General features: G+C 32.8%; 1 protein-coding gene across 1 annotated transcript; it reads right to left on the bottom strand.

Moving 5' to 3' along the window:
• Positions 1–709: 709 nt before the first annotated feature.
• Positions 710–27,714, bottom strand: LOC137618198 (PE-PGRS family protein PE_PGRS30-like). The gene is made up of 4 exons (XM_068348290.1): positions 27,062–27,714; positions 11,631–11,694; positions 6,115–6,189; positions 710–3,225 (listed from the first exon to the last, which is right to left on the bottom strand). Exons 1-4 carry the CDS (start codon positions 27,065–27,067, stop codon positions 1,007–1,009), a joined length of 2,364 nt encoding a protein of 787 aa, XP_068204391.1. The 5' UTR covers positions 27,068–27,714; the 3' UTR covers positions 710–1,006.

Genomic DNA, 27,714 nt, shown 5'->3' on the forward strand with positions numbered 1-27,714 from the left:
ATTTTTTTCCTATAGATTAGGTTTCATCTTTTGCGTTCTTATACACTAGTCATTCCATTCTCTTATGTTATCCTAGTTTTTATACTATGTTATCCATGGCTATTTATGCATTGCTTTATTCTTACTTGTTTTTTAATCATTATTTTGATATATATATATATATATATATATATATATATATATATATATATATATATATATATATATATATATATATATATATATATATATATATATATATATATAACAATGTCCGTCCTTTAGCACAAAATAAACTATCCATCATTACTCCCTTTATGTTATTCATCTCTTTTTATGAAGTTTTCCATCTTGTTTTACATTACCATAACGCATTTAAGTGTTTTTATTTCCCACTCAATTGTAACTTAACTTATCAGGCCTTATGTGTTTTAATAACCAGCCTAATTCGTGTTATATTTTCCATTCTTATGTTTTGCATCCTTATACATGTATTATACATATTCATGCAAATTATTATCAATCATCATTAATATTTTATAGTAACCAATCCTATATATATAACATGTTATCCATCTTCATTAAGGAGTATGAAGTATGATGAATTAATGAGGTTTGTTACGCTCTCTCTCTCTCTCTCTCTCTCTCTCTCTCTCTCTCTCTCTCTCTCTCTCTCTCTCTCTCTCTCTCTCTCTCTCTCTCTCTCGAGATTAGGGTTTAAAATTGTGGAAAATTTATAAAATGTTTATTTCATTATAAAAAGCAACAAATGCGATCTGGTTTTTACAAAGACTGTAACAGTAAATTCAGTTTTGATCTTATTTTTCTCGAAGCAACATATACATACATATTTACAAACAAGACACAATAAACATTTGGTAGAATCTACCAAATGCATAACAAATATCCCTTATTCATTAGAGGTACACAACTATGAGTGTAATAGACACTTGATCTGTGTCTCATAAAATAATTTAGTCATGAAACCTTTTCAATAAGAGAACAAAGTTTCATTCTAAAAACTAGTCTAGAAAAGTTTATCTTTGTTGAAATTCCTAGCAACTGCATCTCCAATGTCGACTAAGCCTCCAATAAGTGTTCCTAACCATCGTCCTTTAGTTGACAATATATCTACAAGGGGAGTCTGGAACAAGAATTTGGGACCAAGAGCAGCCTTAGTTGATGATAGAAAATCAGAAGATGTGGTAGTATCTAGAGATGATACCGATGCCGTATCTGTGCCTCCCAATGAAAGGCCAACTGTATCTAAGGATACTCCAGTGTCTGTGCTTAATTTACTTCCTCCTAATGACAAGCTAACTGTGTCATCTTCGATGGAATCTATATCAAGATGGAAGTCGTCCAAATCATCATTATCAACAGCAACACGGGTTCCTGCTGTATTCTGTGATTTAAGGTCAACAACAACAATGCCATCTTGACCATCCAGTCCTCTAAGAAGGCTGCCAAGAGTTTGTCCTGGGTTTATAATCTTGGAAGACAAGCTACCAAGAAGGGTACCTAAGCCATTTGTACTAAAGGTCTTCAGTGGTAATTGAGGCAGGACTGGTTTAGTCAATACTGGGGCTTGTGGAGCAGAGATTACCGTTTTTGTACTAGTATCAATACTCTTTGTTGGCAAAAGATTACTTACAGCTGATGTAACTGTAGAGACTTTTGCTGTGATTGGTGCAGTCTCAACACTCTGTGTAGGTCCTACTGAGACTATGGTTTCAGTTGGAGGTGATACAAATGTGCTTTGCCTCAAAATGTCACCTCCAGTGTGTACAGGTGGGGATGTTATAATAGTTGATTGAGGTGGAAGGTAACCTGCAGTTGGAGCTGCTATTGATGTCACTACAGGTTCATGTGTAACGATGGTTTGTGGTCCCAAACCGAGACCAATTGAAGAATGGATTTCACCCGAATCATCTAAAACTCCTGACAATCCGCCTAATACCTGACCATCACCACCGAAGGATATGAAATCTGGCTGCCCCTGGAATATTTCAGAGCCTCCAATAGATATCCCTGAAGCCCCTGAAACAAATGCAGGAGTCAAGGTTGTTATTGCACCGCTGTGGCCTCCACTTACACCTCCAAACTGCAATCCATCACCACCAAGTGGTACTCCAACGCCAGCAAAATCGCCTCCAAAATCTCCAAAGTTTACATTGCTGTTTCCAAAACCACCATCTATGCTGCCAAGTGTAACTCCAGCTCCATTAAAATCTCCACCAAGAACCACTCCAGCACCACCAAGACCGCCATTTACATTTAGTGGTACTCCAAAACTACTGAAATCCCTACCTACGCCTCCAAAATTTACACTGCTGCCTCCAAAATCATTTATACCTCCATGTGTTACTCCAATTCCTTCAAAACCTCCATTTATGACTCCATGTGTTACTCCAACTCCATCAAAACCTCCATTTATGACTCCATTTGTTACTCCTACTCCATCAAAACCTCCATTTATGATTCCATTTGTTACTCCAACTCCATTAAAACCTCCATTTACGACTTCATGTGTTACTCCATTGAAACCTCCAATTATGCCTCCATGTGTTACTTGAGCTCCATTAAAACCTCCATTAACACTTCCAAGAGTCACACCGCCACCTCCAAAATGTCCTGCAGTGGTCGTAAAAGCAGGCACAGGAGTAATAAGAGGTCCACTTGTTCCTCCAAAACTAACATCGCCTCCAGAAAATCCTCCATTAGCACCAAAATCACCTCCTCCAAATCCTCCTGCCCCTCCAAAGTTAGGAAGTGGAGTACCAACAGTTGCAGGTGCCCCACCAAAATTCAAGGACCCACCCCCTCCTCCTACATGGCCACCATTTCCCCCCACAGACCCACCAACTCCTGAAAAGCCTGACACATCACCATTGCTTATAAACGCAGATAATGGAACATTTCCTCCAACACCTTGCTGAATGAAACTATTCCCAGAGTTTACTATTCTTAGGTCGTCATGGTCAAAGTCATCGTGGTCGAACTCTCCTGATGATTCCAGAGAAAACCGGTTGTCGTCATCGGAGATTAGAATCCCTTGAGTGTTCTGGTTATTAACGTGAAGAGAATTGATCGAAGGAATGGATGAAGTAGAGTGCCCAAAGCTAGCGGCTGTGGGATGGACGGTGTTGGTAGAAAACGCTGTTGTTCCAGCCCCTGTGATCTCTTGCAGAACTCCAGCCAAGTTTATTGGCTGGGTAGTGTCAGAAATGGAGGAGAGGACGCGACCTGGAAAGGAAATATTCGCATTAGACACGAATTATTTTTTAAAATTCATTATTTAGTAATTATTTTGACGAAGATTTTGCAGTAGTTATCGATGGTGATTACTTATATTGGTGCTTTAGATGGGAAACAATTTCCATCACCGAATACTTATCAATATTCTTATATTTATTAATGTTATTATTTATGCTCAAAATATATATCTAGAAAAATTCTTATAGATGCTGAACAAAAATATAATTTTTCAGTGAAAGTTAAAGCTTTGAATAGGAGATTAATTGACTGTTAGGGATAAAAAGGAATTTTATTAGAATTTGATTTTGCCAGGTGAGGGCAATAAAGTACTCTGCATATCACTCCTGTCTGTCTTCATATGTGTAAGCTTCACTTGACCATAATGTAAGAATTGTTTGAAGCATGAAGATTACCTTAATGTGACTGCAGGTCAAGTCTTCGTCTCATTAATGGTATTTAATTCATCATGTCCTTAGAAAATTGGTCATTGACTAGTATGATGATATTGAGTTGGGAATATTAAGAGAATAATTGAACCTTGTTAAACGGCAAAATTTTCATAATGCAAATATTTTCTTTCTATGGCTATCGAATTTAGTGACTGTTTTCAGAAAAATGTACCTTAAATGATGAAAAGCTTCTAGAAAGCGCTTAAGAATGAACGCAAATAGTTTTCAAGTCTTCATGATTGAGATTGATATGAGATAAAATCGTTAAGCTAGAATTAACATTATTTTTTTTTTTTAATGGTGTTCAATGACATTTTATTTTTGAAATCACTTGTTTCTTTTTTACATCCCTTTTTTTCGTTGTGTTTTTGTGTTGTTTTTTTTACAAGGTTCTAGACCGAATTTTGCCTCTTATTATTATAAGGAATTCTTCTTTAGTAGTTAACTTGTAAGGAAATAAATTATTTTTGTTATTCATGTTTTTAGGCAGTGAATATTTTTTTATCAAAGTTAGATATTTTTTTTTATCAAATACTTGTCTCTTTAAGAAATGAGTAATAAGTTGCCTTTAATTTTTTTGATTAATCCAGAAAGAATTTTAAGGTAGCATTTTCTCTAGAAGTTGTGGATGATTTAATCTTTTTGCTTTTCACCAAGATATGAAAGATAATCTTCTCCTATGTAGGGTAAGAATCAGGTATTCTTCTTCCCTTCTTACTTCTCGTTTTTTCTTTCTTTCCAAACTAATATTAGACTTACTTTGACTTATTCTTCTCTGTGGAAACTATAAAAATCGGCATGCACTGTAAAGGGTACGAATGATTCCACTCATATAGTGAGGAATAAATCAGCTTTGACTTACCTTTTTTCTGAGGATGTAGGATAGTTCAAAATGGCCTGTTTTTATTTATTAGCGGACATTTTAGTTATCCTAAATGGCTGAATATCTAGACAGTGTATACCCATGAAACATTTTTGGATTGAATTTTTAAGTCATTATGTTTTAATGAGATTTTACTTACCTAATCGTTTAACGAAACACATAAGTTTTAGTGACATATACACATGAGAAAGTTACCAAGTATCGTATTATTTACCTAAATAACTATTTTGTTTCTTACTGTATATCTCTGTAAGAATTAAATTGATACGATATACTTTAAAACAAATTTTTGTACCGGTACATAAAATAATATTAACTGAATCATTTTTTCAAAGCAAATTTATCGTCAAGAAAAATACGACTATAGTTATAGTTATACTAAAATTATTTGTATTTTAATTGAGTAGGATTGTCAGGAAATTATATTTAAGATTATCAAAAAATTAGAATCATAACGATTTTTTTTTTGCCGTTAAAAAACTGTTCAAAATATATAAATACATCCAGAAATTAATCGTTGTCAGTCCTAAGCTGTTTTTTTTTTATTTCTTTTCCAAATGAAGTCTTATTCAGTTTCATGTTTGGGTCCATTTTTATAATAGTAACATGTTTCATGAAGATTTATGCACATCTGTCTGTCAGGTCTTCATTTGTCTGCTGCTTAAAAACAGAAAATAGTTAGCAATTATATATAACATTTGCCTTATTAGTAAGAAGCAGTATTTGGAATTCTAACAAGTTGATCAACTTATGGGTCAGTATTTAAAATTGGATTTAATCTTTCAAGTTATCGTTAATGAGGAATAAGAAAATTGGATATTATTTAGTAAAACAGACTACTAGCACAATTTTTTTTTTCTATTAGGTAATATGGTTATTACTCCTGTTTTCTTTCAATAAAGACCACTTAACTATGATTATTACTACTGTTGTCTTTTAATAAAGATCACTTAACTATGATTATTACTACTGTTGTCTTTCAATAAAGATCACTGAACTATGATTATTACTACTGTTGTCTTTCAATAAAGATCACTTAACTAGGATTATTACTACTGTTGTCTTTCAATAAAGATCACTTAACTATGATTATTCCTTTTGATGTCTTTCAATAAATATCACTTAACTATGATTATTACTACTGTTGTCTTTCAATAAAGATCACTTAACTATGATTATTACTACTGTTGTCTTTCAATAAAGGTCACTGAACTATGATTATTACTACTATTGTCTTTCAATAAAGATCACTTAACTATGATTATTGCTTTTGATGTCTTTCAATAAAGACCACTTAACTTAAAACAAAGACTATAAAAACGACTTTCAAACGTAACAATGAAATAGTAGAAAGTAAACATACTTCACTGGGATTATGTTAAATTGAACCAGCCTTGTGTCAACAAATAGGTTTTCTCCATTTTGATTACACAGGGCCAACCTCATTCAACAACTGCCACTTCAGTGAGAATGATTACTCTCTTTGACTACATTATCATATTCCCAGATCATTATTACTTGGAGGGGGGGGGGGGGGGATCTTACCGGCAGGTGTTGCCGGCTGAATGGAAGTCACATGATGTCCGGCCGGGAGGTGGGTGGCGATTTCCTTGGCGCCAACTGCAAAATAAAAGTTATTTTTTAGTGAAATGAGATAAAGAATAAAGATTGGGGTCTCTCTATCCTCCATTTTTTCGGTACAAATTTAGGTGCTTATAAAATTCAGAATATTCCTAAATATAACAAATATTTGAAATTTGCAATTTTCAGGTGTATGAACCATAAAGTAAATTTTTAGATACATGCAGTTTAATGTTATATATAGTTGGGGTTATGATAATTATCGCATCTAGTTGTATTGTGTTTATAAATTTCTCCTTAATTGCGTAAGTATGATATTGATCTTATTCTTTACATCAAGTTAAATAAATTCATTGTTTTCACACACTTGTTTTTATGCCGAAAACCGGCATGACCACACAAACGAAAAATGCGTTCCTGGATTTTCGACCCGATGCTAAGAATTCCACAATTTGAAAGCAATTGGCATGAAGTCCTGGTCAAACCGGCTTACATGCAAGCAAGCAACCAGGAAGCAATAGCTCCAGAATTGACTAAACCTGATGTGCACAATAAACTGTCAAGAGGTCAAAAACCACCAAAAAGCAAAAAAGAAGTATTCACGGCTAGATATATTTTTTATTTAAAAACATTTTAGATAAATAGTAAAAATTTCCATTGTTAATACACTATATGGGAAATAAAAAATATTTATGTAAATATACTATAATGTATATATGTTATAAATTGTAAAATTTGTAAATATATTTCATAATAAAAGATAAAAAAGAGAGCGATGACAAAAGTAATCGTGTGTATTCTACCTTCCAGCGGAGTTGGCATGAGCATCGATTTAGTGAGACCCTGTAGCTGTTTGTTCAACCCTCTTAGGAAAATTACTTTGCCCTGAGACTGCTTTGATAGATGAGCAATGCTCATTATAAGGATTGGAGCGTCTCAGATGGAGAAGAGCATTTGATGAGTAATGGAGCCACCTGGATTTTTAATGGCTGGTTGATCAGACTGCTGAGAATTATATTCGGGTCGAGGTAGTAGAGGAATTTACTAAAAGGGCACACAAAATCCATAACTCATCAAATTATGATATATAAAAATCCTTAAATCTTTTTCCTGCCAGCAAGAAACTGGCTGCCATTAAAAGTATTCTCAAGTAAGATTGAAGAAAAGGATTATATAGTCATTAATTAATGGTTAAAGAACATTAAAATCAAAGAGCTCAGTCATTTGTGGTGCAATAGCAGGCACTCAACCAGTGGCACCATGAGACGGAATGGCCTTCCTGCTACTAACACCAGGTCCTATGCGTTAAATTCACAATGACATCATAAATGCAAGTTCACAATTGTACAGGATAAAGACACCTTGAAAAGTCAAACTCTTCATATGTTTAGGAAACAAGAGCTTCCGGAAGTCTTAGGGTTTCTTAAGATATGTATCATGCATTAACATTACTGTTTAAGCTACCCATAAAATTTACGGCTAAAAAATTAGAAAGATATGCAAACACACGCAACTCCTCCCCCCAAACTGAGGGATGGGAAGAATTGAGCGTGACCGGAAAGTGATATATATTTATATATTTATATCATTTAGGGGAGATTATTATTATTATTATTATTATTATTATTATTATTATTATTATTATTATTATGGTTTGAAATGCTTACCTCATAATGTTCATGACGTGAACTAAGAAAGAAGAAAACCCAAGAAGGGAACTCTTGCCTTATACAACTAAGGTTATACCACAGGGGAAGTTCAGAGGTCTCTGGTTATATGGCCACCGCTTGCCGCTTAGCAACATGTAAAGTAGAAAGAGAGAGAGAGAGAGAGAGAGAGAGAGAGAGAGAGAGAGAGAGAGAGAGAGAGAGAGAGAGAGAGATGTAGTTCCTGTTGAGTAAGGAAAAGAGCGGTGGTGGTAAATAGCAAATGCCCTTGCAAAAAAAAATAAGAAAAAAAAATAAAAGATCCCAGTGCACTTAGCGAAAGTTGTCTAACCTGAACATTTTTGACCTTTTACGGAAAATGGAATAAGGCAACTGACAGTTAGATAATGCTCTACTGAAAAAACTGGTACGGTTAAGTTGATAGAAAGTTATTTCTTGTTTCTTTTTTATTATTTTTTTTTTTCAATCACTCATAACCCGTAGCCTTTCTCTTTAGAACAGTCCTAATCTGGCGGATTTGATGTCATAATGTATTCTATGCAAAAAATTAGTAGATTAACTATTTATTAGTGTTTACAGAATCTTAATCATTTATACATTTTCTACTCCTTTTCGGTTTGATTCTTCTTGCCTAGAAATATTTGGAGTGTTTATATCTTGTTTTATTGAGTTAATTTGGTCATGAAAAGGGTTTTCGGTTTTTTCTTTTTTTTTAGGTAATTGATATAATTTCTTCTATTACATATTTTTGCTGAGGTTTTTATTCCCGATGTTAAAATGGGTTTTTTCATCCTAGTCATAAGCATTATGTTCATTTGTTTTTTTAGTTTGGTCAATTTTTTAACTTTTAATTTTATTGTATTGCATTGGATGTTATTCAGTTTGCTTTTTTCATACCGTTAAATGTGGCACGAATATCAATTTAAATTTTATGTAATCATCTTTTTCCTGTTTTTGCTAATAATTGAAACCTATGCCGGTAAATTTATAGCAATTTATAAACGGTAGTAAATACCTTAAGTGACAATTACATGCAGTTTTATGATCCTGATTATATTTTTTCTCCAGATATTTGCACTGTAGTTTCGTTGATGATTAATCATTTGAAGGAGAAAGTAGTAATGACTAATGGCTTTCATTACGTAATCCTCCTCCCACTTTTTTCCCAAAGGAAACCCCACCTTATTTTTCAGAAAGTAGAAAAGTATTTGGGTGACAATAAAGCTCCCTAGACTGGATAGGAGTTTCAGACGTTCCTTGTAAAGATATCAGTGACATCTAAACCTCTCAATTTCTTTATTCTCGATACAATAGTTCATAATAGCTTTGAAATACGAAAGAAAATTAAAAGAAAGATAGATTTTCTTTCCAGTCCGGTGTGTTATCGGACACTTGCGGAAAGGTATTTTATTGTTTGTTTAATAGTTTTATATAAATTATTTGTCATATCAACGAGTTAGATGGAATTCAGTGGCACGGAAGATCTATTCATTTCTTGATTTTCTGATATTTTTAATGGCCGTTTTACTGACAACTATTAAATGCGAAATAAATTAATAAATCCCCCTTCCTAGGGGAGAATCAATCTACACTGGTTAGGTAACCACTACTATGTCTAGAGTGAATCTACATAAATAAGTAACGTACTTTTCATGGCATTTTCATTGTGATGGATGTTGAAGTTTAGATATCATTTATGTAAGTTCGTAAACTATTATTCTGATGCTGCTCTGAAATACCGGTTGGGTTTATTCTTGATTATTGCTTATCAGGTGGCTGGGAAGGGTTATTTTTTCTGAAAATCCATATTGCCGACTCATAGAAGTCTTGAAAGGTCCTTTATTCTTACAGACAGGTCATATTTAAAGCCAATGAGAGATTTGTTGGTTATGGGTAACTGTTGGCCAAAACCAATGCTCTTGTGTTGATTGGAATGTAAATAAAGATGGTAGCCAACTTCGAGTACATGACCCCCCCCCCCCTTAAATGGTTGCTATTTGTACGTTTTTAATAGGGATTACACTAATGAAAGTGTGCAATATGTTATTTTTTTTTACAACTAATTAATGTATTCATTCCTTTCCTTCATGATAACGTTAGTACATTCAATTACCCAATTGTAGATTTCTCATTGTAAATTATGAGAAGCGCGTGACAGAAAATAGTATAAAAAAAGTTAGAAACATGATCCTGTATTACCACAGGATAGTGAATAATTCCAGAATTTATAAAGTTCCATTGACTTAGGCCCCGCAGGAATTAGTTGAATCTGTGCACTGCAGGTAAGGAGCTTGAAGTCCCATCTCGAGCGTTGTCGTTGCGTTGCCTGTGTAGCATGTATTGTTATTATTATTAACATTACTTGCTAAGCTACAACCCTAGTTGTAAATGCAGGATGCTATAAGCCCAGGGGCCCCAACATAGAAAATAGCCCAGTGAGGAAAGGAAACAATTGATTGATTGATTATGAGTTATCTGGCATCCTGACATCTGAGGTCATTGACGCCGAGAAAGGAAAAACATAATATTTTAAGAACAGGAACAACATTAAAATAGATATTTTCTATATAAACTATAAAGAATTAACAAAACAATGGGAAGAGAAATAAGATAGAATATTGTGCCCAAGTGTACCCTCAAGCAAGGTAACTCTACCCTAAGACAGTGGAAGACCATGGTACAGAGGTTATGGCACTACCCAAGACTAAAGATCAATGGTTTGATTTTGGAGTATTCTTCTCCTAGAAGAGCTGCTTACCGTAGCTAAAGAGTCTCTTCTATACCCTTGCCAAGAGAAAAGTAGCCACTGAACAATTGTAAAGCAATAGTTAACTGTTTGGGTTAAGAAGAATTGTTTGGTAATCTCAGTGTTGTCAAGTCTCTACGAGGACTGAGGAGAATCTGTACATATGCCAGACTGTTCGGTGTATATGGAGGCAAAGGGAAAGTGAACCGTAACCAGAGAGAAGGATCCAATATAGTACTGTGGCCACTCAAAGAATCCCATAACTCTCTAGCGGTAGCATCTCAACGGGTTGTTTATACGCCCTTTCTGAGCATTTAGATTTATAAAGGTTACTTTATAAAAGTTCTTGCCATTACGGTATTCTTAAGTTTTCTTCCTCTACATTTTGGAATTTATAGTTTCCAATTTCATTGAATTTTTTTCCCTTTGCTCAATGATACATGTCAATATTCCTTTGTAGAATAATCGTCGTATTTATTAGCTATCATCATTTGGTCTTTCGATCATCTTACGTTAACAATAACAACACCGGATCTGACTAGTAGTTGGTTGGATGACCACTAAGAAACATGTCAGATGTATCCGACACAGACTTAATCACTTGAACATTGATTGGGTATGGTTGGTACCTAGGAACCTCTCTTATAAACACCAGCAGAACATATTCAGCCACTTCATCCTTCAAGGGATGAAGTGTATACACACAAACACACACACACACACACACACACACACACATATATATATATATATATATATATATATATATATATATATATATATAGAGAGAGAGAGAGAGAGAGAGAGAGAGAGAGAGAGAGAGAGAGAGAGAGAGAGAGAGAGAGAGCTAACACTGAATTTCCATGTTGAATCTTATTCGGAAATGTAGGCATAAGTATTTCATATGCGGATTTTCTGCGTACAAATTATTTTCTTGCAGTTAAACATGCATTGTATTATAACATCCGTTGAAAAGTAACAGGTGCAAATATCAGAAGAAGATTAATTTCAGAAGGTCAGTTAACCTTATTATTGCTAACGAACAAAGTTTTTTAACTTGTACTTACACTGTGGCACAGGTCCAGCGTTCGTTGATACCCACACGGATGTCATCCATAACACCCACGTCACCTGCAAAAAACGTAAATTTCAAGATAACATTGTGTAGTATGTTGGTTTTCATAGAGTAGTTTAAGTATATTGAGGTTTTTAATGCCATTACTTATTGCCTTTCTTAGTAGTATCACATTTTGAAAAAGCCCAGTGCTCACTTGTCCCCCCAAAACAGAGTTTTGGTAATTATTATTATTATTCAACTTTATAAAAATAGGATGGAAAACCGTTACTCCACACGACTCCTGCTGAATCAAATCCTTGAAAATTGGAGAAAAAAAATTTCATGTACTGTACATGATTACACCAAATAATTTTATTTTTCTATGGCGCAGTGATAATTAATTTGAGATGTAAAATTTTTAATTAGTTAACAATGAAAAAAAAAATGATATAATATATGACGCTCGGAAAAAATCTCAAATATAGTTCATTTCGGCAGGATTATTCAGTTGTTTGTTTCCTGCTGTCTCAGTACAAATATTAACTTTGATGACTTGCTCTTTTGACAAAAATTGTTGTTCAGTGAAACAGGCTTTGAGGTAATTTACCTGCCTTTCTCAGGGCAGGAAGGCCAAAGGGTTATCTAACCTAGACAATAAAGAGCAAGTGTCTGGATATATATATATATATATATATATGTATATATATATATATATATATATATATTATATATATATATATATATATATATATATATATTTTCTATTTGAACACGATGTTGTGTTGATATTTATCCATATTGAGTCATTAGGGATAATTTGAATGAATTACTACCAATTGTGTCACGTGGTGGGACGGGGAAATCGGGTAAAACTCGCTGGTAAGAAACTGATGTCTCGCCAGGTAAATCCTCGGACAGCTAGGTAGCGTCAGGTTCCGAATTTCTTTTATGGCCTCTCGTGGCATGGTTGGTTTCGACCTGGCCTTTCATTAGAAGGGGCTAGCGTTCGATCCCAAGTATGAGGTAGAAATTTATTTCTATTTGAACACGATGTTGTGTTGATATTTATCCATATATATATATATATATATATATCAGGTCACGTTGAACTCTTCCCGTACCTTCGGGTCGGGGAAGAAGGAGTAGTCATACCCTGGTGAAAGGGCTGTGTGTGCATCTCATATCTAGATATTTAGCCATGATTATATAACGGGTCACGTACACTAGTATAGCAGCAATAGGTGATTGTAACCCCCCCCCCCCTTTTAGTTGTAGCCTAGATAAGCTCTTAGAGGAAATTTGAATATTGGTAATACATAAAATGCGTTATAGACCCAAACAAATAGTAAGCCCGTCAAAGAACTGTAGCCCAGCACAATACCCTATGATAATGTATTATCTCGACAACATCCTACCAGAAATGGCACATTCATTACAGCCTTAATATTATTCCTAGTGTGCTTCGCTGCCATCCTTTCTCCGTGTTCTCCTTTCACCCTCACTCCCTCCTTTTTACCCTCCCCGATTTCTCACCCTCTGTTCCTCCCTTTCTCGTACCTCTTTCTCCTTGGGATCAGATTCACTTTCATCGAAGCGTCCTAAGGCTGCTGGCCACTGTGTGCGACCACATTGCTCAACCTGAACCTACCTACTCGCGTACCTTAGGAGAGAGAGAGAGAGAGAGAGAGAGAGAGAGAGAGAGAGGAATATGACGGCACACTGCCAAGAGCAAGAAGAAAGCTATCACTTCTTTGACAATTATTTTATAACGCTCTCTTAACAAGTTTATTTTCGCTCTACGGTTAATAAATGGGTTGAAATTAGAACCTGGGTGTTGCGACTCTCTCTCTCTCTCTCTCTCTCTCTCTCTCTCTCTCTCTCATGCAAGTTGAATAGGCAAGAATGTCAAATACAGATGTATAGTATTTAAAGGTGCACCGGTTCTTCATAAATGTTGATTTACACCAATTAATGAAAATTTATATCGAAAAAGGATTGTTACCTAATGATATTACATGATTTGAATTTTATATGCTCTCTCTCTCTCTCTCTCTCTCTCTCTCTCTCTCTCTCTCTCTCTTTCAAGATATTGCCCTACTTTCACTGACACTATCAAGACATTTACTTTTTTCTTGAATCGTATTTTCATTTTCATAATCTACCACTTTCTTTCCTTTTTTTGTGCTTATTTTAAAAATTCCAAATCTTGTTTAGAAAGATTGGACGAGTTTTTATCCTCCTCTTATTAGGAAAAAGTAGTTTTGAAGTTTCTCTAACTTTCTTGTTCGAAAAGAAAAAGAAATATTATTATCTGTATTTTTTTTTGTGTGTGTGCGTGTTAATGAAGTTCTTGAATTTCACTCTTTGTGTGTATATATATATATATATATATATGTATTTATATACATATATTTATATTTATATAATATATATATATATATATATATGTGTATATATATATATATATATATATATAAATTACTGTGATGGACTATGAAGGCGCCCATGTTAGCTATATTTCAGAACAGAATTTTCTGATTCAGTACAAACCACGGCTACTTTATTACTGAAAATATTTAGTGAATATTCAGTCTTTCATGAACCAGGTGCATTTCTGCCTATGCACTACCTACCGTAATTAGAACTGAAAGATAGGTTATCTACGCAAGTCGGACGAGTAACGTTTGGAGTAGCACACTTATCGTTAATTCAGAGAACTCTTTGGTAGCCATTAGACGTAATTAGTGTACCAGAGCCGTCAATAAGGACGTCTAAATATTTAGAGAGATAAGCACACTCAAGCGAACACACACACATATTCAACCCTTATCACCACCCCTTCTTTTCTAAGTGCAACACCTTGGTTCGGCAGATTGTGGGTGAGTGTGGTTTCCGAGTGTACCTCTCTGAGTACCCGCTCTTACCAGGGTGTGACTATTCACTATCCCCCATTGCGTGACAGGATGGATATATATATATATATATATATTTATATATATATATATATATATATGTATGCATATACATATATATATATATATTTATATATATATATATATATATAATGTATATATATATATATATATATATATGGACACTTTTTCTTTATTATACAGGCGAGATTTGTTCTTCAAAATAACATAGCAGCAGAGACCAGGATGACTTTCATTAAACGGATGCCACTCTGGCTCTGCCCTTCTTTCACTGGCTCTCTTTTCCCGAGAGTGCGGCAGCTGCATTAGTGATTTTTTGGTGCCTTTACATTAGCAAAAAAAAAAAAAAAAAAAAAAAAAAACACGGGTGAACATTTCTATTTGATAACAGATGTTAGGTGAAACTAATTTGTTCCATTTTTTTACAATCAGATATATGAACTTTAGCAATTTAATTCCTCTTCTTGTAATGACAAATAGGATTAAAGATAAATATATATCAATGTTGTGGTTTGTAAAATTGGCGTACAAACAATTAAATGGAGGAAATAACATCCTTTAATTTTATATAAAAAGTAATTAGTATTAAACTGTATATTTGTACTGCTCATGTCCATACCCACAATATATATATATATATATATATATGCATATATATATATATATATATATATGTATATATATATACATACATATATATACGATGTGTGTATGCAAGAAAGCAAAGTATAAAAACCGTGAAATTACCAAAGAAAAATTAATTAGTTATATCAAGGAATATAATCGAAGTCGGGAATGATACCGGGATACGCTATCTTCTTTCTGAATACCAGAACCGGTGATGACTGGTTTTAAGTATCACAAAGGGCAACGACAAAGAGAGTAGAGAATTGAAAGAGGATCTTGTGGGAAAAGTAGTTAATGTGTTTTTTAAGATTTTTTTTCTGTATTGCTTAATTTTTTATTCAGTATCAAAGTAACTATTTAAGCATATATGATAGAATGAGTTTTTATTTAGTTTGTATGTACTTATATTTATTTTTATTTAATCTGTTGGGTTTGATCCTTAGGAAGAGTTGTTAATCATTTTGGGACGTCTAAACCCTGGAATAAATGTTAAGAATATCCCTATTTCGTTTGGCACAGTATCAAGCTCTCTCCAAGATGTGTTCATAAAATATCAGCTGATTTATTGATTAATATTTTGGTAGCCTTAAAAATCATCGTCACTATTATTCTTTGCAAATTTTGACATTTCTTCATGGTGAGACAAAACAATGGTATAATCGATTTTCTGTTGATATAGCAACCGCCTGTTTATTAGCCAGTATCACGGTCTATTTGGTCTCATCAGTTTTTATTTTGAAGATACCATGAAGATATGAAACGAACACATATAGACTAAAGTAGGCAAATCATAAATATCTTGTAACAAAGCAGAACATTTTGAAATGATTTTCCTTTTCGATAAGATATTTATAAAGCAAATAAGTTCTTGTCTTCTCGGACAATTCACGCTATTGAAAATCTTGAGTTTTCTGATATAGATTCAGTCGATTAAATGCTTAAACTTATCCCTTCCATCTCCAGAATAGATTTTAGTTTCTTTGCCCTCTGTTCTTCATTGTACCGTTGTAAGATGATAGGGAAGCGTAAGCGGACAATGATTTAGCTTAGATAATATACTTAAAAGTTCGTTACCATATGCTTGTTTGTTAGTAAGATAAGTAAGAAATAATTCAAAAATTGCAATGTCATGTGAAATCTTAAGTGTCGCACCGATCAGTTTTGTTGACATTTGATTTTAGATAATAATTAATTACAAATATATCCTTAAAATTGTTTCGATAGATATACCAAACGAAATTTCAATAAATGAAAATCGGATATGTCATTGAATATTTGTGTTTTTATAATTTTATATAATTTGTTTGTTCATATAAAGTAATAATATATTGGTATTCCAAAATCTGAAACGACCATCGGTTTTTTAAACACCTTTTTAACAGCCAGGAATTTATCGACAATTTGTATTGTCACATGAAAATCTGTCTTCGAGTTTGGATTATTCTTATCTTTTTATTTTTTACTATATATAAGTCAAGTGTTTTAGAGGGTGGAAATGACCCGGAATGAAATGGATTGTTTGAATACTGTTGAATAAATATGGAACTTATCATGAAGAGAATTACTTAAAAGGAAAATATTTTTGTGTATATATATATATATACATATATATATATATATATATACTGTATATATATATATATATATGTGTGTGTGTGTGTGTGTATGTGTATATATATATATATATATAATGTGTATAGCCTATATATAAACGCACGCGTGTGCATTCACATACACACCCTTTATATATATATATATATATATTACTGTTAATATTTTTTGAACGTAATTGTATGAAATAAGTGTGTTAATGTAAAAATATATATTATTAAAGAAAAATCCTTGGATCTTAGGATGAATGTTGGAATGGTTTTCTATATCATATTTTTACCAGAAACATAATTTTGTATAACTTGTGGTTTCATTAGAAATGAATTAATGATTATTCTTCTTCGCAGGTAAGATTGGGCCTTCGTCACGCGTAAGTATTTGTTACCGTTTTCGCGCTTTCTCCTTTCCAGTTTTCTTTCAGATAGACTTTTGGTCTTTATCTGTTTAGATTTTTCTCCTAAATGATTAGTCTGTTTGATCTATTGCCTAATATCTGTTTCCCTATGTTCTTGCTTTTATCTTGATTTGAGTAAATATGTGCCATTCTTTATACTTATTCTTCGGTGTTTGTTTAATAATTGTTATAAACGGTCAAGTCACTTGCATTTCGTACTATTTCCGTCGTTAACATTTTCTCCGAATGTTCAATTGTTCGAATTCGAGGAGAATAAATAGCTCAACAACTTTGAATGAATTTTATTCTAAGTATGTTATTTTCCGTATAACTTGAGAGATTTTTTACTCTAAATATAATAGTTATCTTATAATTTACATCCCTTTTTGGTGTCAATTTGTGTTGGAAACTAATTGACTAAACCTCAATTACTGGAGAGATATTTATTCCAACATTTCGTTGAATGCTGATTCGTATTAGTGGCATTGGATGAGGTGCTGTGCCTATCATCTTTTGACTAGGAACTATAAATTAGCGGTGATCTTAAACCCGGTAATTGTAAATATTCTGTTATTGGAACTTGTAACAAATATTTAACTGAGTGGAGAATAAGAATAAGTAGTAGAGTAAAATGTAAAGTCAAGTCCTGGACAGTTGTTGAACATCAGTACAATTCATGAGTTATTACGTCGTTAAATTTTTACTCGAGTATTACAGAATTTGTAGATCGTAATTTTGAAAAAAACTGTATTTCCTGCTAGAGGATTGATTGCAAGTAAGAGGGAATTCGTTTACCATATCTTATTTAGATTCATATTTGATTATTAATTTAGTGCAATAATTGTATTTTTCCAAATAACTTCAATCATGCACAATATAAATTTAGTTTGGATTATTGTGAAGGTTTTGACGAGTTATCATCCTGGAAGCAGAACTATGAGGAAACCAGTATAGACGCATGAAACAAAAGGATTTTTAATGAGTAGAAAAATTTTAATATCAATTGGATATATTTGAATTTACATGTAATTAGCGTTATGAATGGGAAACGTAACATTTCCCATAGTATTTAAGGGTTTTGTCCTTGTAGGATGTGATTTATTTATAGCTAGTCTTTCTTCTTGACTACCGCATAATTATTGTTGTTTTTCTTCTTAACTGTCATATAACTATTGTTTTGTTTTCATTTGTATTTTTTTTTCGTCAAATAGAAAATATGTGTATTTTGTCTTACATACATTTTTTTTCTTCTTTTTTTTCCATTTGTTAAGAGGTTGTTTTATGATTGTCATAATTCCAGGAGCAAAATTTTGCATAATATCTATTTATTTAGTATTAAATACTCTCTTAATATTGATGGAACTTCTCGTCATTTTAATGCAAATATTGTGTATAAATGCACACAGACACACAGATGACTTTAGAAGCCAGTTAAACTCACAAACACACAGATGGCGTTAGGGGCAACATAACCTTGTAGCTATGCAAATTTTACAGTTTACGGCGGTCGAAAGTAAGAGTTATACAACGGAATAAAATTCTTAGTTAATTAAGTATATTGTTGTTGCATAATGGCTAAAATGGGGAAATTTGTATGTCTTTTATCTTTTTATTTAGGATATACTATATGTATACATAATAAAACCTGATGAGCTCGTATCTAATGTAAGTGTGATACCCTGTCAATACTTTTTTTAATTTCTTGATCACTATAGCCAACATTATCTGCAGTATACAAGCATTTTCTCATAGGGGCTAGCATCTGGCTCTAATCCTTTCATTATGATTGTTAAATATTGAAATTGATTTCATAATTGCACTTTTCTCTGTTACTGTGTCCAGACTTGCCAACGCGAGCAAAGGACCATTTCTTGATAATTTGAGAAACAAAGCTTTAATTTTTCATTTTCATTTTATTTTATTCTAGTGATACTGATGATAGAAGTAAAAAAATATAATAGTTTTTAATGATGAAGATTCTCTCTCTCTCACTCTCTCTCTCTCTCTCTCTCTCTCTCTCTCTCTCTCTCTCTCAGACGGACCTACGGATGACGGTCACCAACCCTTCTCTTAATAAACATCTTTGAAGTTTTCCACCTCCCTCTACAATAGCGCATACCACACGCCATATAATCTACCAAAGAGGGAGATAATTTTCATTATTTCGCCTCGGGGTTGTCTCAAAGTAACAATTAGGAACTTCCTTTATCACCGGCTTAATGTTTTCTTAGAATTTGCCAGCCTAATTTCTATCTTTTATCTTAGCTTGTAAGATACGAGAGGTCTGTACGACTATATGATGATGATGATGATTATTATTATTATTATTATTATTGTTGTTGTTGTTATTATTATTATTATTATTATCATTATTATTATTATTTCAACAAAATGATGTCTATCGCAAATGTGATTAGCTTTAATAATACACAAAACTATAGTGTACCACATTTGAAGATTATACGGACCACTGAGCAGTTCTTTCACACTATCACACACACACACCCTCTATATATATATATATATATATACATATATATATATATATGTATATATATATATATATATATAGTGTGTGTATGTATATATACATGTATATATATATATATATATATGTGTGTGTGTGTGTGTGTGTGTACCATATTTCTATATGCATGCATTTCAATTTTATTTCCAGTTTTTTTAGGAGAGAGAGAGAGAGAGAGAGAGAGAGAGAGAGAGAGAATTAGACTTTCTAATTAACATGATCAAATGCAGTAGTTGAACTTTGAAACAGGTTACGCACATGTTGATATTTTCGAGTGGGGTCTAAGCAGCGAACTTTCAGGTCAATGACTGATCAACTAAAAGAAAAAGGAAAAAAAAGCGTTGATGTTTGCTGGTTTCCTGTATCACTTAGCCGACTGCGTCAGTGAACCCAAAACTAATTGATTTTTTATTATTTGTGGCCGAAGCACGCCCTGTTTTAAATGTGACCTCGTAGAACGTGATGCCCATTTAATTGGATCTCTCTCTCTCTCTCTCTCTCTCTCTCTCTCTCTCTCTCTCTCTCCTAAGAATAGATTTGAGTTAACGAATCAGTTTGTCAATATAATTAGACTGACTTGAAGGTAGAGAAAGAATCGCCTGGGTGTGGAAGAACTGATAATACCTTAATGATGATACTAAAAATGAAGTGCAGCTATAACAACCATTATAATAGTATTAGTTCTATCAATAATAATAACACATCGTTGATAACCTATTTTTATTCTTCATCGTGCGAATTAATGAGGAAATTCTTTCAACGTTTCCAGTTGCAGAAACCTGGTGAGTTGAGCAACCTGTTGAACTTCTGACATTAGAAATCCAGTCCTTCGCTAGTAACCCTTCATAAACCCTTAGCTTAATTCTTCTTTATCATTCATTATTTCTCATCTGCTTAAGTGATTTTGTTTTAAAACGATCCGCTTTAGGGCTGGGCGGGTATCCGGTTAATTTCTACTCGTGATTTCGACTTTCCGGTTACAGCAATTGTTATTCTTTTGTTTTGCTTATTTGTTTAGATATTGTGGGCGTTGTTTCCTCATTGCGCTCATGAATACTGTTGTTGAAATTCTGATTTCCTAATTGCATGTATTGGATACTGCAATTGGTTTTGTTCTTTCATCATACCGACATTTTGTGGGAGTTTATATTAAAAATTCCTCCTTGTTTTCATACCATTTAATGACGTTAAGTGTATTAAGAGGGGGGGGGGGGGGGGAACCGAAGTCGATGTACCCCTCCCTCATCTCCTAGGGAGGACTCGGCGTCCTAAGTTAGGTTAGGTTATGTTAAGGAGGGATGATGTAATGACTTCATACCTGTATTTTACTTTTATGATTTACTGTACTCTGGGTCAGCCGGATGTAGGGAATTTGAAAAGAATTATTTTTATCTTTATAATTGCTATAATTATCCTATTGACATTATTATATAATTAACAAGATTTGGAGCCATTGTACCCTAAGGCGTCACTCGTTCACTTCAACCTTATGATAAAAATTGATAAATTAACTTGGTTATTGTTCATCAAAGCGATGTATCATTGATGCAGGTATATGCATAATATGTGATGTAAGGATAAAGTCAAATATTAAGTTTTATCAAATATAGAAACTGTTTTCATAACATGCTTGCATAATTTGATGTTATTTAAGAGAAAGAAATGACGATTGACAATTTTATAAGATTTTGCAAAGAACGCAATTGTTTGTGATGAATAAATTTTCATATTTTTATTGTATACGATTGTTTATGTTTGATAGTATACGTATATATATATATATATATATACACATATATATACATATATATTTATATGTATATATATATATATATATATATATATTATATGTATGAATATATGTGTATATATATATATATATGTATATATATATATATATATATATTACATATTACTTTAAGGTAACGTTTTGTAAATGTGTTGAAGATGATTGCTTTAGATTAAGCCAGCCCTATGACAGCCAGGTACCTGGTTAGTTGTTTTCCCTAACCCTTTTATTAATGAGAGGGAACAGATTATTCAACTGTCACACCTGTCTTATTTATTATGATAATTTTTATCTTATATTACCTCAGACGCTGCTCAGGACCGTTACGAATTTCTTTCCTTCTCCGTTTTACGAATTTGTTTCTTTCTTTCTCTAGGAATCCTCGTAACTCCCACTAAGACACTTCTTCCCACATATTCTTATAGGAAATGGGTTATGCTTTGATTGGATAATAAGGTGAATGTTTTTTTTTACAATTAGTTATATTGCAATATATATATATATACTGTATATATATATATATATATATATATAATTATATATATATATATATATATATATTTATATATATATATATATATATATATATTTATTATTACTTGCCAAGTTACAACCCTAATTGGAAAGGGAGGATGCTATAAGCCCAGGGGCTCCATCAGGGAAAATAGCCCAGTAAGGAAAGGAAACAAAGAAAAATAAAATATTTTAAGAAGAGCATCGAGATTAAAATAGATGTCTCCTATATAAACTATAAAAACTTTAACAAAATAAGAGGAAGAGAAATAAGATAGAATAGTGTGCCCGAGTGTGTGTGTGTATATATATATATATATATATATGTGTGTGTGTGTGTGTGTGTGTATATATATATATGTGTGTGTGTACGTACGTATGCATTTATGTAAGGAATCATATATGTACACACACGTGTTTATACGCCTATATGTACTGTATATTCAGTATACAAAATGCATATAAACAGTATGTATGTATGTATACATTTTTTATAAGGCTATATATACTGTATATAAGTATACAATATGTGTGTATGTATGATATTATGCATTCATGCAAATATATTTGCCTTTGTATTAAAACACATACTGTATACAGTAGAAATTAATACAGTTTCATTAAAATACAAAATATTACAGTCCCAAACCTTTCGGCCAGCAAATGTTGACCAAAATGACTCATGACAACCAATTCATGACCTGGTCTAAGAAATTGGAAGAGAAAGCAATATGAGGTATCACCCACGTACAAAGTCATCTGTCAAGTTTGTTTGCTTTTTTCCTTGGGAACTAGAACTGCGTTTGCTTGACACGGTTGTGACTTGGATCAATATTATTTTATTGTCTGCTTGAAATATTCGGGTTTTATTCTTATTATCAGTCACAATTCAAAGAGCTACTGATAGAGTGGAAACAACCGACCTCATTGGTAATTTATATCTTATATATGTATATATATGTATATATATATATATATATATATACACACACATATATATCATATATATATACATACATATATATATATATTATATATATGTGTGTATGTATATATATATAATGTGTGTGTTATATTTTACATTTTATGTATGGATATTATTATTATTATTATTATTATTATTATTATTATTATTATTATTATTATTATTATTATTATTAACTCCAGTAGGCAAAGCAAAATGCTACACGCCAAGTGACCCAAAGAAATAAAAACAACTTATTGCGGAGGAGAAATGGAAAAGTAAAATATTAACTTCAAGAGAGAATAAGGAGAAAAAATATATTTTATCAAAATTAATAACAATGTTAAATAGATAAATAAACTCATAAACAAAGTGTACAAAGAGTTGATTTCAGTTCAGCGACTTAAGATGATAGTTAGCTGCTGAAGTAAAACACAGAAAGATAAATAAATTAAAACAATTCCTCAGGATATATAGGTCTCAGAAAAAAAACTGAGACTTAATTCTCTCTCTCTCTCTCTCTCTCTCTCTCTCTCTCTCTCTCTCTCTGTATATATATATATATATACTGTGTATATATACAGTATATATATGTGTGTGTGTATATATATATATATATATATATGCATATGCGTACGTATGTATAAGCAGTATATACATGTATATTGAGAGATAAATAGATAGATAGATAGATAGATTCTTAGGTTCTTTTTATTCTGCTGTATGTTAAATAACTGATTATCATGGAAGTGGTGGATCCGGAACCCGTCTTCCGTTTCAAATTCGTCTTTGGTTATCGGGGGTGATCATTTGTGACCGCTTTGTTTTCCACTTTCAATCGAAAGGTGATGAGTCATGTGTTCTCACGTTGTTATTTGAGAACTGTTCAACTTGAAGGTGATAATTGACGCGCCTCTTCCCTTCTTTTACTTTCGTCATCCGGAAATAGATGGGTAGTTATTACCTAATGATTTTTTTCACTTTCGTTTTATGGAATTGAAGGTGACTGGTGATGTTTACATTTTCGTTTGAGCTCCATCGTTATTCACGTTATTCACAATTAGTTTGGCGAAAATTTTGGTTTTTACATATTAGGAATAGAAGGTGTCATAATATATTTACTTATTTCATTTATCTTTATTAAGAATTAAATGCTTTTAAATCTTACGAATGCCTACTTGTTATTTATTTTACCTTTATGAAGATTGAATTGGCAATTTTTTCCTGGTTTCACTTCCATATTAAGGGGGCTGGACGTGACGCATTGTAAACTCTCCGTTAGCCTCACTTTCCTTTGGGGAAGTGATAATTGGCCTGGAATGTTTATTTTCACTTCTCTTCGTTTTGCCGTTTCATTCGCTTGGATGATTCACTGGTAGGTAATTCATGTCATTCCACATGATTTACAGAGATGTTGTATCATATTTTGAGGGTTTATTTCCAGACGTAGTCCAGAAATATGCGAATGGTCGCTGGAATTTTTTCTTGAAATAATGGAGCTGTTATATGGAGACATTATTTGCTTTTCTTACATAGCTAATGATCGAATAGCCATAAGTATCAGATACTTGATGTAATTATTTCTTTATTCTACACCTAAATTGAGTTCTCTGTAGCAATTGATAACGACACGTCCATTGAAGAACATTACGCAATAACGCATATACCGGTATGCGTAACGAAATATAAAAAGGAGAGCTTAATTGGACTGTTTTGCGTTGGAAGTGGCGTAACAGAGGTTTTAAGAGAGAAAGTTGAGCAATGTCGAGTTGTTTCTTCTTCCTGATCTGGGTTCTAAGTAACACACGGAAATAATTTTATGCCATAACGCTGGATGATTCACTTTGTGGAATTGGTTTTATCAAACAAGTATATATGTATGTATGTGTGAGTGTATACATACACACACATACATATACACATACATACATACACACACTCACACACACACTAACAGAGGCCTATGCGTGTACTGTATAATCATATATACATGTACTGTATACAGACATGAACATATATATATGTATATATATATATATATATATATAAAATATGTGTATATATATATATACATACATGTATATATATATATATATATATATATAGTTTGTTGCGCGTGTGTGCGGTACGTCAATACACCAGTTTAGCACATGTGAACGTATGAATGTACACGTTTGTGTTGGGATCTGCACTCTTAAAAATAATGCCAAAATGGCAGGCACAAGTTATAAGCCCTTTTTTGAAATTACCCTTTTTCATGGGAAGACTGTACCTATTGCTCTCTGATAAAAAAAAAAAAAAACCAGATTGAAAACAAACGTTCTTGATATTTAATCTTTTCACAGAAGAATGTCTCGAAAGGTAAAAAATACCTTCTTATCACATGCAAGAAACCCGTTCCCTTTCAAGGAAAAAACTGAACACGTTATTGATGATTTGGCATCCTTTCTCCTCCATGACTGGGTGTTGTCAGTAGCATGAAGAAAGTATACATAGGTTTCTCTTGACTGGTATGAGAGAGAGAGAGAGAGAGAGAGAGAGAGAGAGAGAGAAACACAAGGTATGTGTAATTTGCAAAAAGAGATTATGTTACTGAATTACATGAAATGCATGTAGATTATTATCAGGAATTATTAGGTTTATCAAGCAAATAGAAATAGATTACTGTATATATTTCTGTAACATAATCACCGGTTTACTCCTGAAACATTGCATTGTTTATTTTGGTATTATGATTTGTTCATTCCTCCTTTTAGTAGCTATTCTCCCGTTTTTAATTTGGAATTAAAATGTTCAGTTTATTATTTTCAGATTTTTTTGTATTCAATTACATAAGTTCATTACACATCACTATGTAAATTACGACAAAAAATTGTTGCAAAGTTTGAATTATATTTCATTTTTAAGAATAAATTTACTGATGTATCTGAACTGCGTGTCCGGTCTCAAATACTTAGTGTTTTTATATTGCTAAATAGTTTATGATTTACCTCCTTTCCCTCCTGCATGCAAGACTGATTGCATAAATAAATGCTGTTGTTTCTATGTAAATTTTACATTTATTTCACTTTTCCATTTATGTTATACACTAATTATATTACTTATTAATGTATATCTTTCAGTAATCATACTCGTATGTTCTCTCCCTATTGCATGCAAGACTGACTGCATAAATAAATGCTGTTGTTTCTATGTAAGTTTTACATTTATTTCACTTTTCCATTTATGTTATACACTAATTATATTACTTATTCCATGTACATCTTTCACTAATCATACCCGATCATTATAAAGGAACCTTGTTTGTGTTCGTTTATTCATTGTTCCTATGAAGTGAATTAACATTTACATTATCTCCGCCCCCCCCCCCCGGTTATTAAATTTGCATCTGCTTCTTCTGGTCTTTGCACGCAAACAATCTTATGCATTTCACGATGAGACTTCGCTTTCCATTTTGCTTCTCTTTATATTCAGGAATAATAAACATTTACACATATACTTTCCATCGTTATCTTTGGTCATTTTAATATTTAATATGATTTTTTATTATTTCCATATCTTCTATATTATTATGGCGCGATGTTAGCTAGAATTGGAATGCCAATTCATTTTTCTTTTTTATTATTATTATTAACATCCCTCAAGACTCAACTCAATACTGGGAGACTTTTACAATTGTATTGTTTTTCCATGTTTCGGTTTATGATTTTTTTCCCATTACTAAATTAAAAAAAATGCAAGTAATTCGTAAATAGGCTGGTTTTTATTTTTTAGTTTTATTTTGGTTTTTGCTTCAAGGATGAATTGTTGTTTGCACTTGTAACATACTTGTGAATACAGTTTCACACATACACTAATATATATATATATATATATATATATGTGTGTGTGTGTGTGTGTGTGTGTTCTTGTATATCCGACTAATACATGAAATGATTTCGTAAAATTCAAACGAACTGATTAAAGTATTAGGTTTGAGATGCCAAATATAATTAGAGAAATCACATCACATTAATTTAACACCAGAGGAATACACCAGCTACGAAATCCTTAAACAACTACAATGCACCAAGTTTTCCTTACCTTCATTGTTGACGTTTGATAGTTCAGAAATCACCAACAGATGGGGTTGCAATCATCGACCGTTGGCGCGCAGTTGAGTCCTAACACCTTCCTTTCCCGAGCGGCACTGACTTAATACTTGTATCCCTCTCTCTTCTCTTCTTGGGTCACACAGAGCTACTGATAAGAAGTGAGCAGGAGGGGTCCCGCGAAAGCATGTACGCACGTGCGAACACACTCACAAACTCACGGGGACTGTGACTTTCGTATGGTGAGATAGATTTGTGGACTGGAGATGGGTTACTTGGGACGAATTGGGTATCTCAATTGATTGGGTGTTGTTAGAAAGTATTTATGTTATTGTTATTTTTTGTTTCTTGTTTTCTCCACCTGCAATAAATCTAACGTTTACTTTTTACGTTTGTATTTTCCCCTCTGATTTAATGATTTAGATCGGAGATACTCCAAACGCCTTTCTTTGTTACTCTTCTTGACGTGACTAATTTGCTAATCATGTGTTTGGGAGACTGTCGGCCCCTAGAAGTCTAGAGACAGCAATCTAAAAGATACCAAGTCGTAGGTATCTTTTGGTTCGGTTATTTTGGATTAGTCGACTGGGTTTTGCAACTGCCCTCCGAACTGTTGTCGAGGGGTTGTGTGTCCACAGCACCGGC

Source organism: Palaemon carinicauda, chromosome 24, assembly GCF_036898095.1.
Source record: "Palaemon carinicauda isolate YSFRI2023 chromosome 24, ASM3689809v2, whole genome shotgun sequence".
NCBI lineage: Eukaryota > Metazoa > Arthropoda > Malacostraca > Decapoda > Palaemonidae > Palaemon > Palaemon carinicauda.

What these genes read in the sequence shown, in the direction of transcription:
- LOC137618198 (XM_068348290.1), bottom strand. An exon ending in CGCTGGACCTGTGCCACAGT is followed by an intron (nt 6,190 to 11,630) that starts GTAAGTACAAGT and finishes TTTATTTTGCAG; the next exon opens with TTGGCGCCAAGGAAATCGCC. An exon ending in TCAGCCGGCAACACCTGCCG is followed by an intron (nt 3,226 to 6,114) that starts GTAAGATCCCCC and finishes TTTCCTTTCCAG; the next exon opens with GTCGCGTCCTCTCCTCCATT.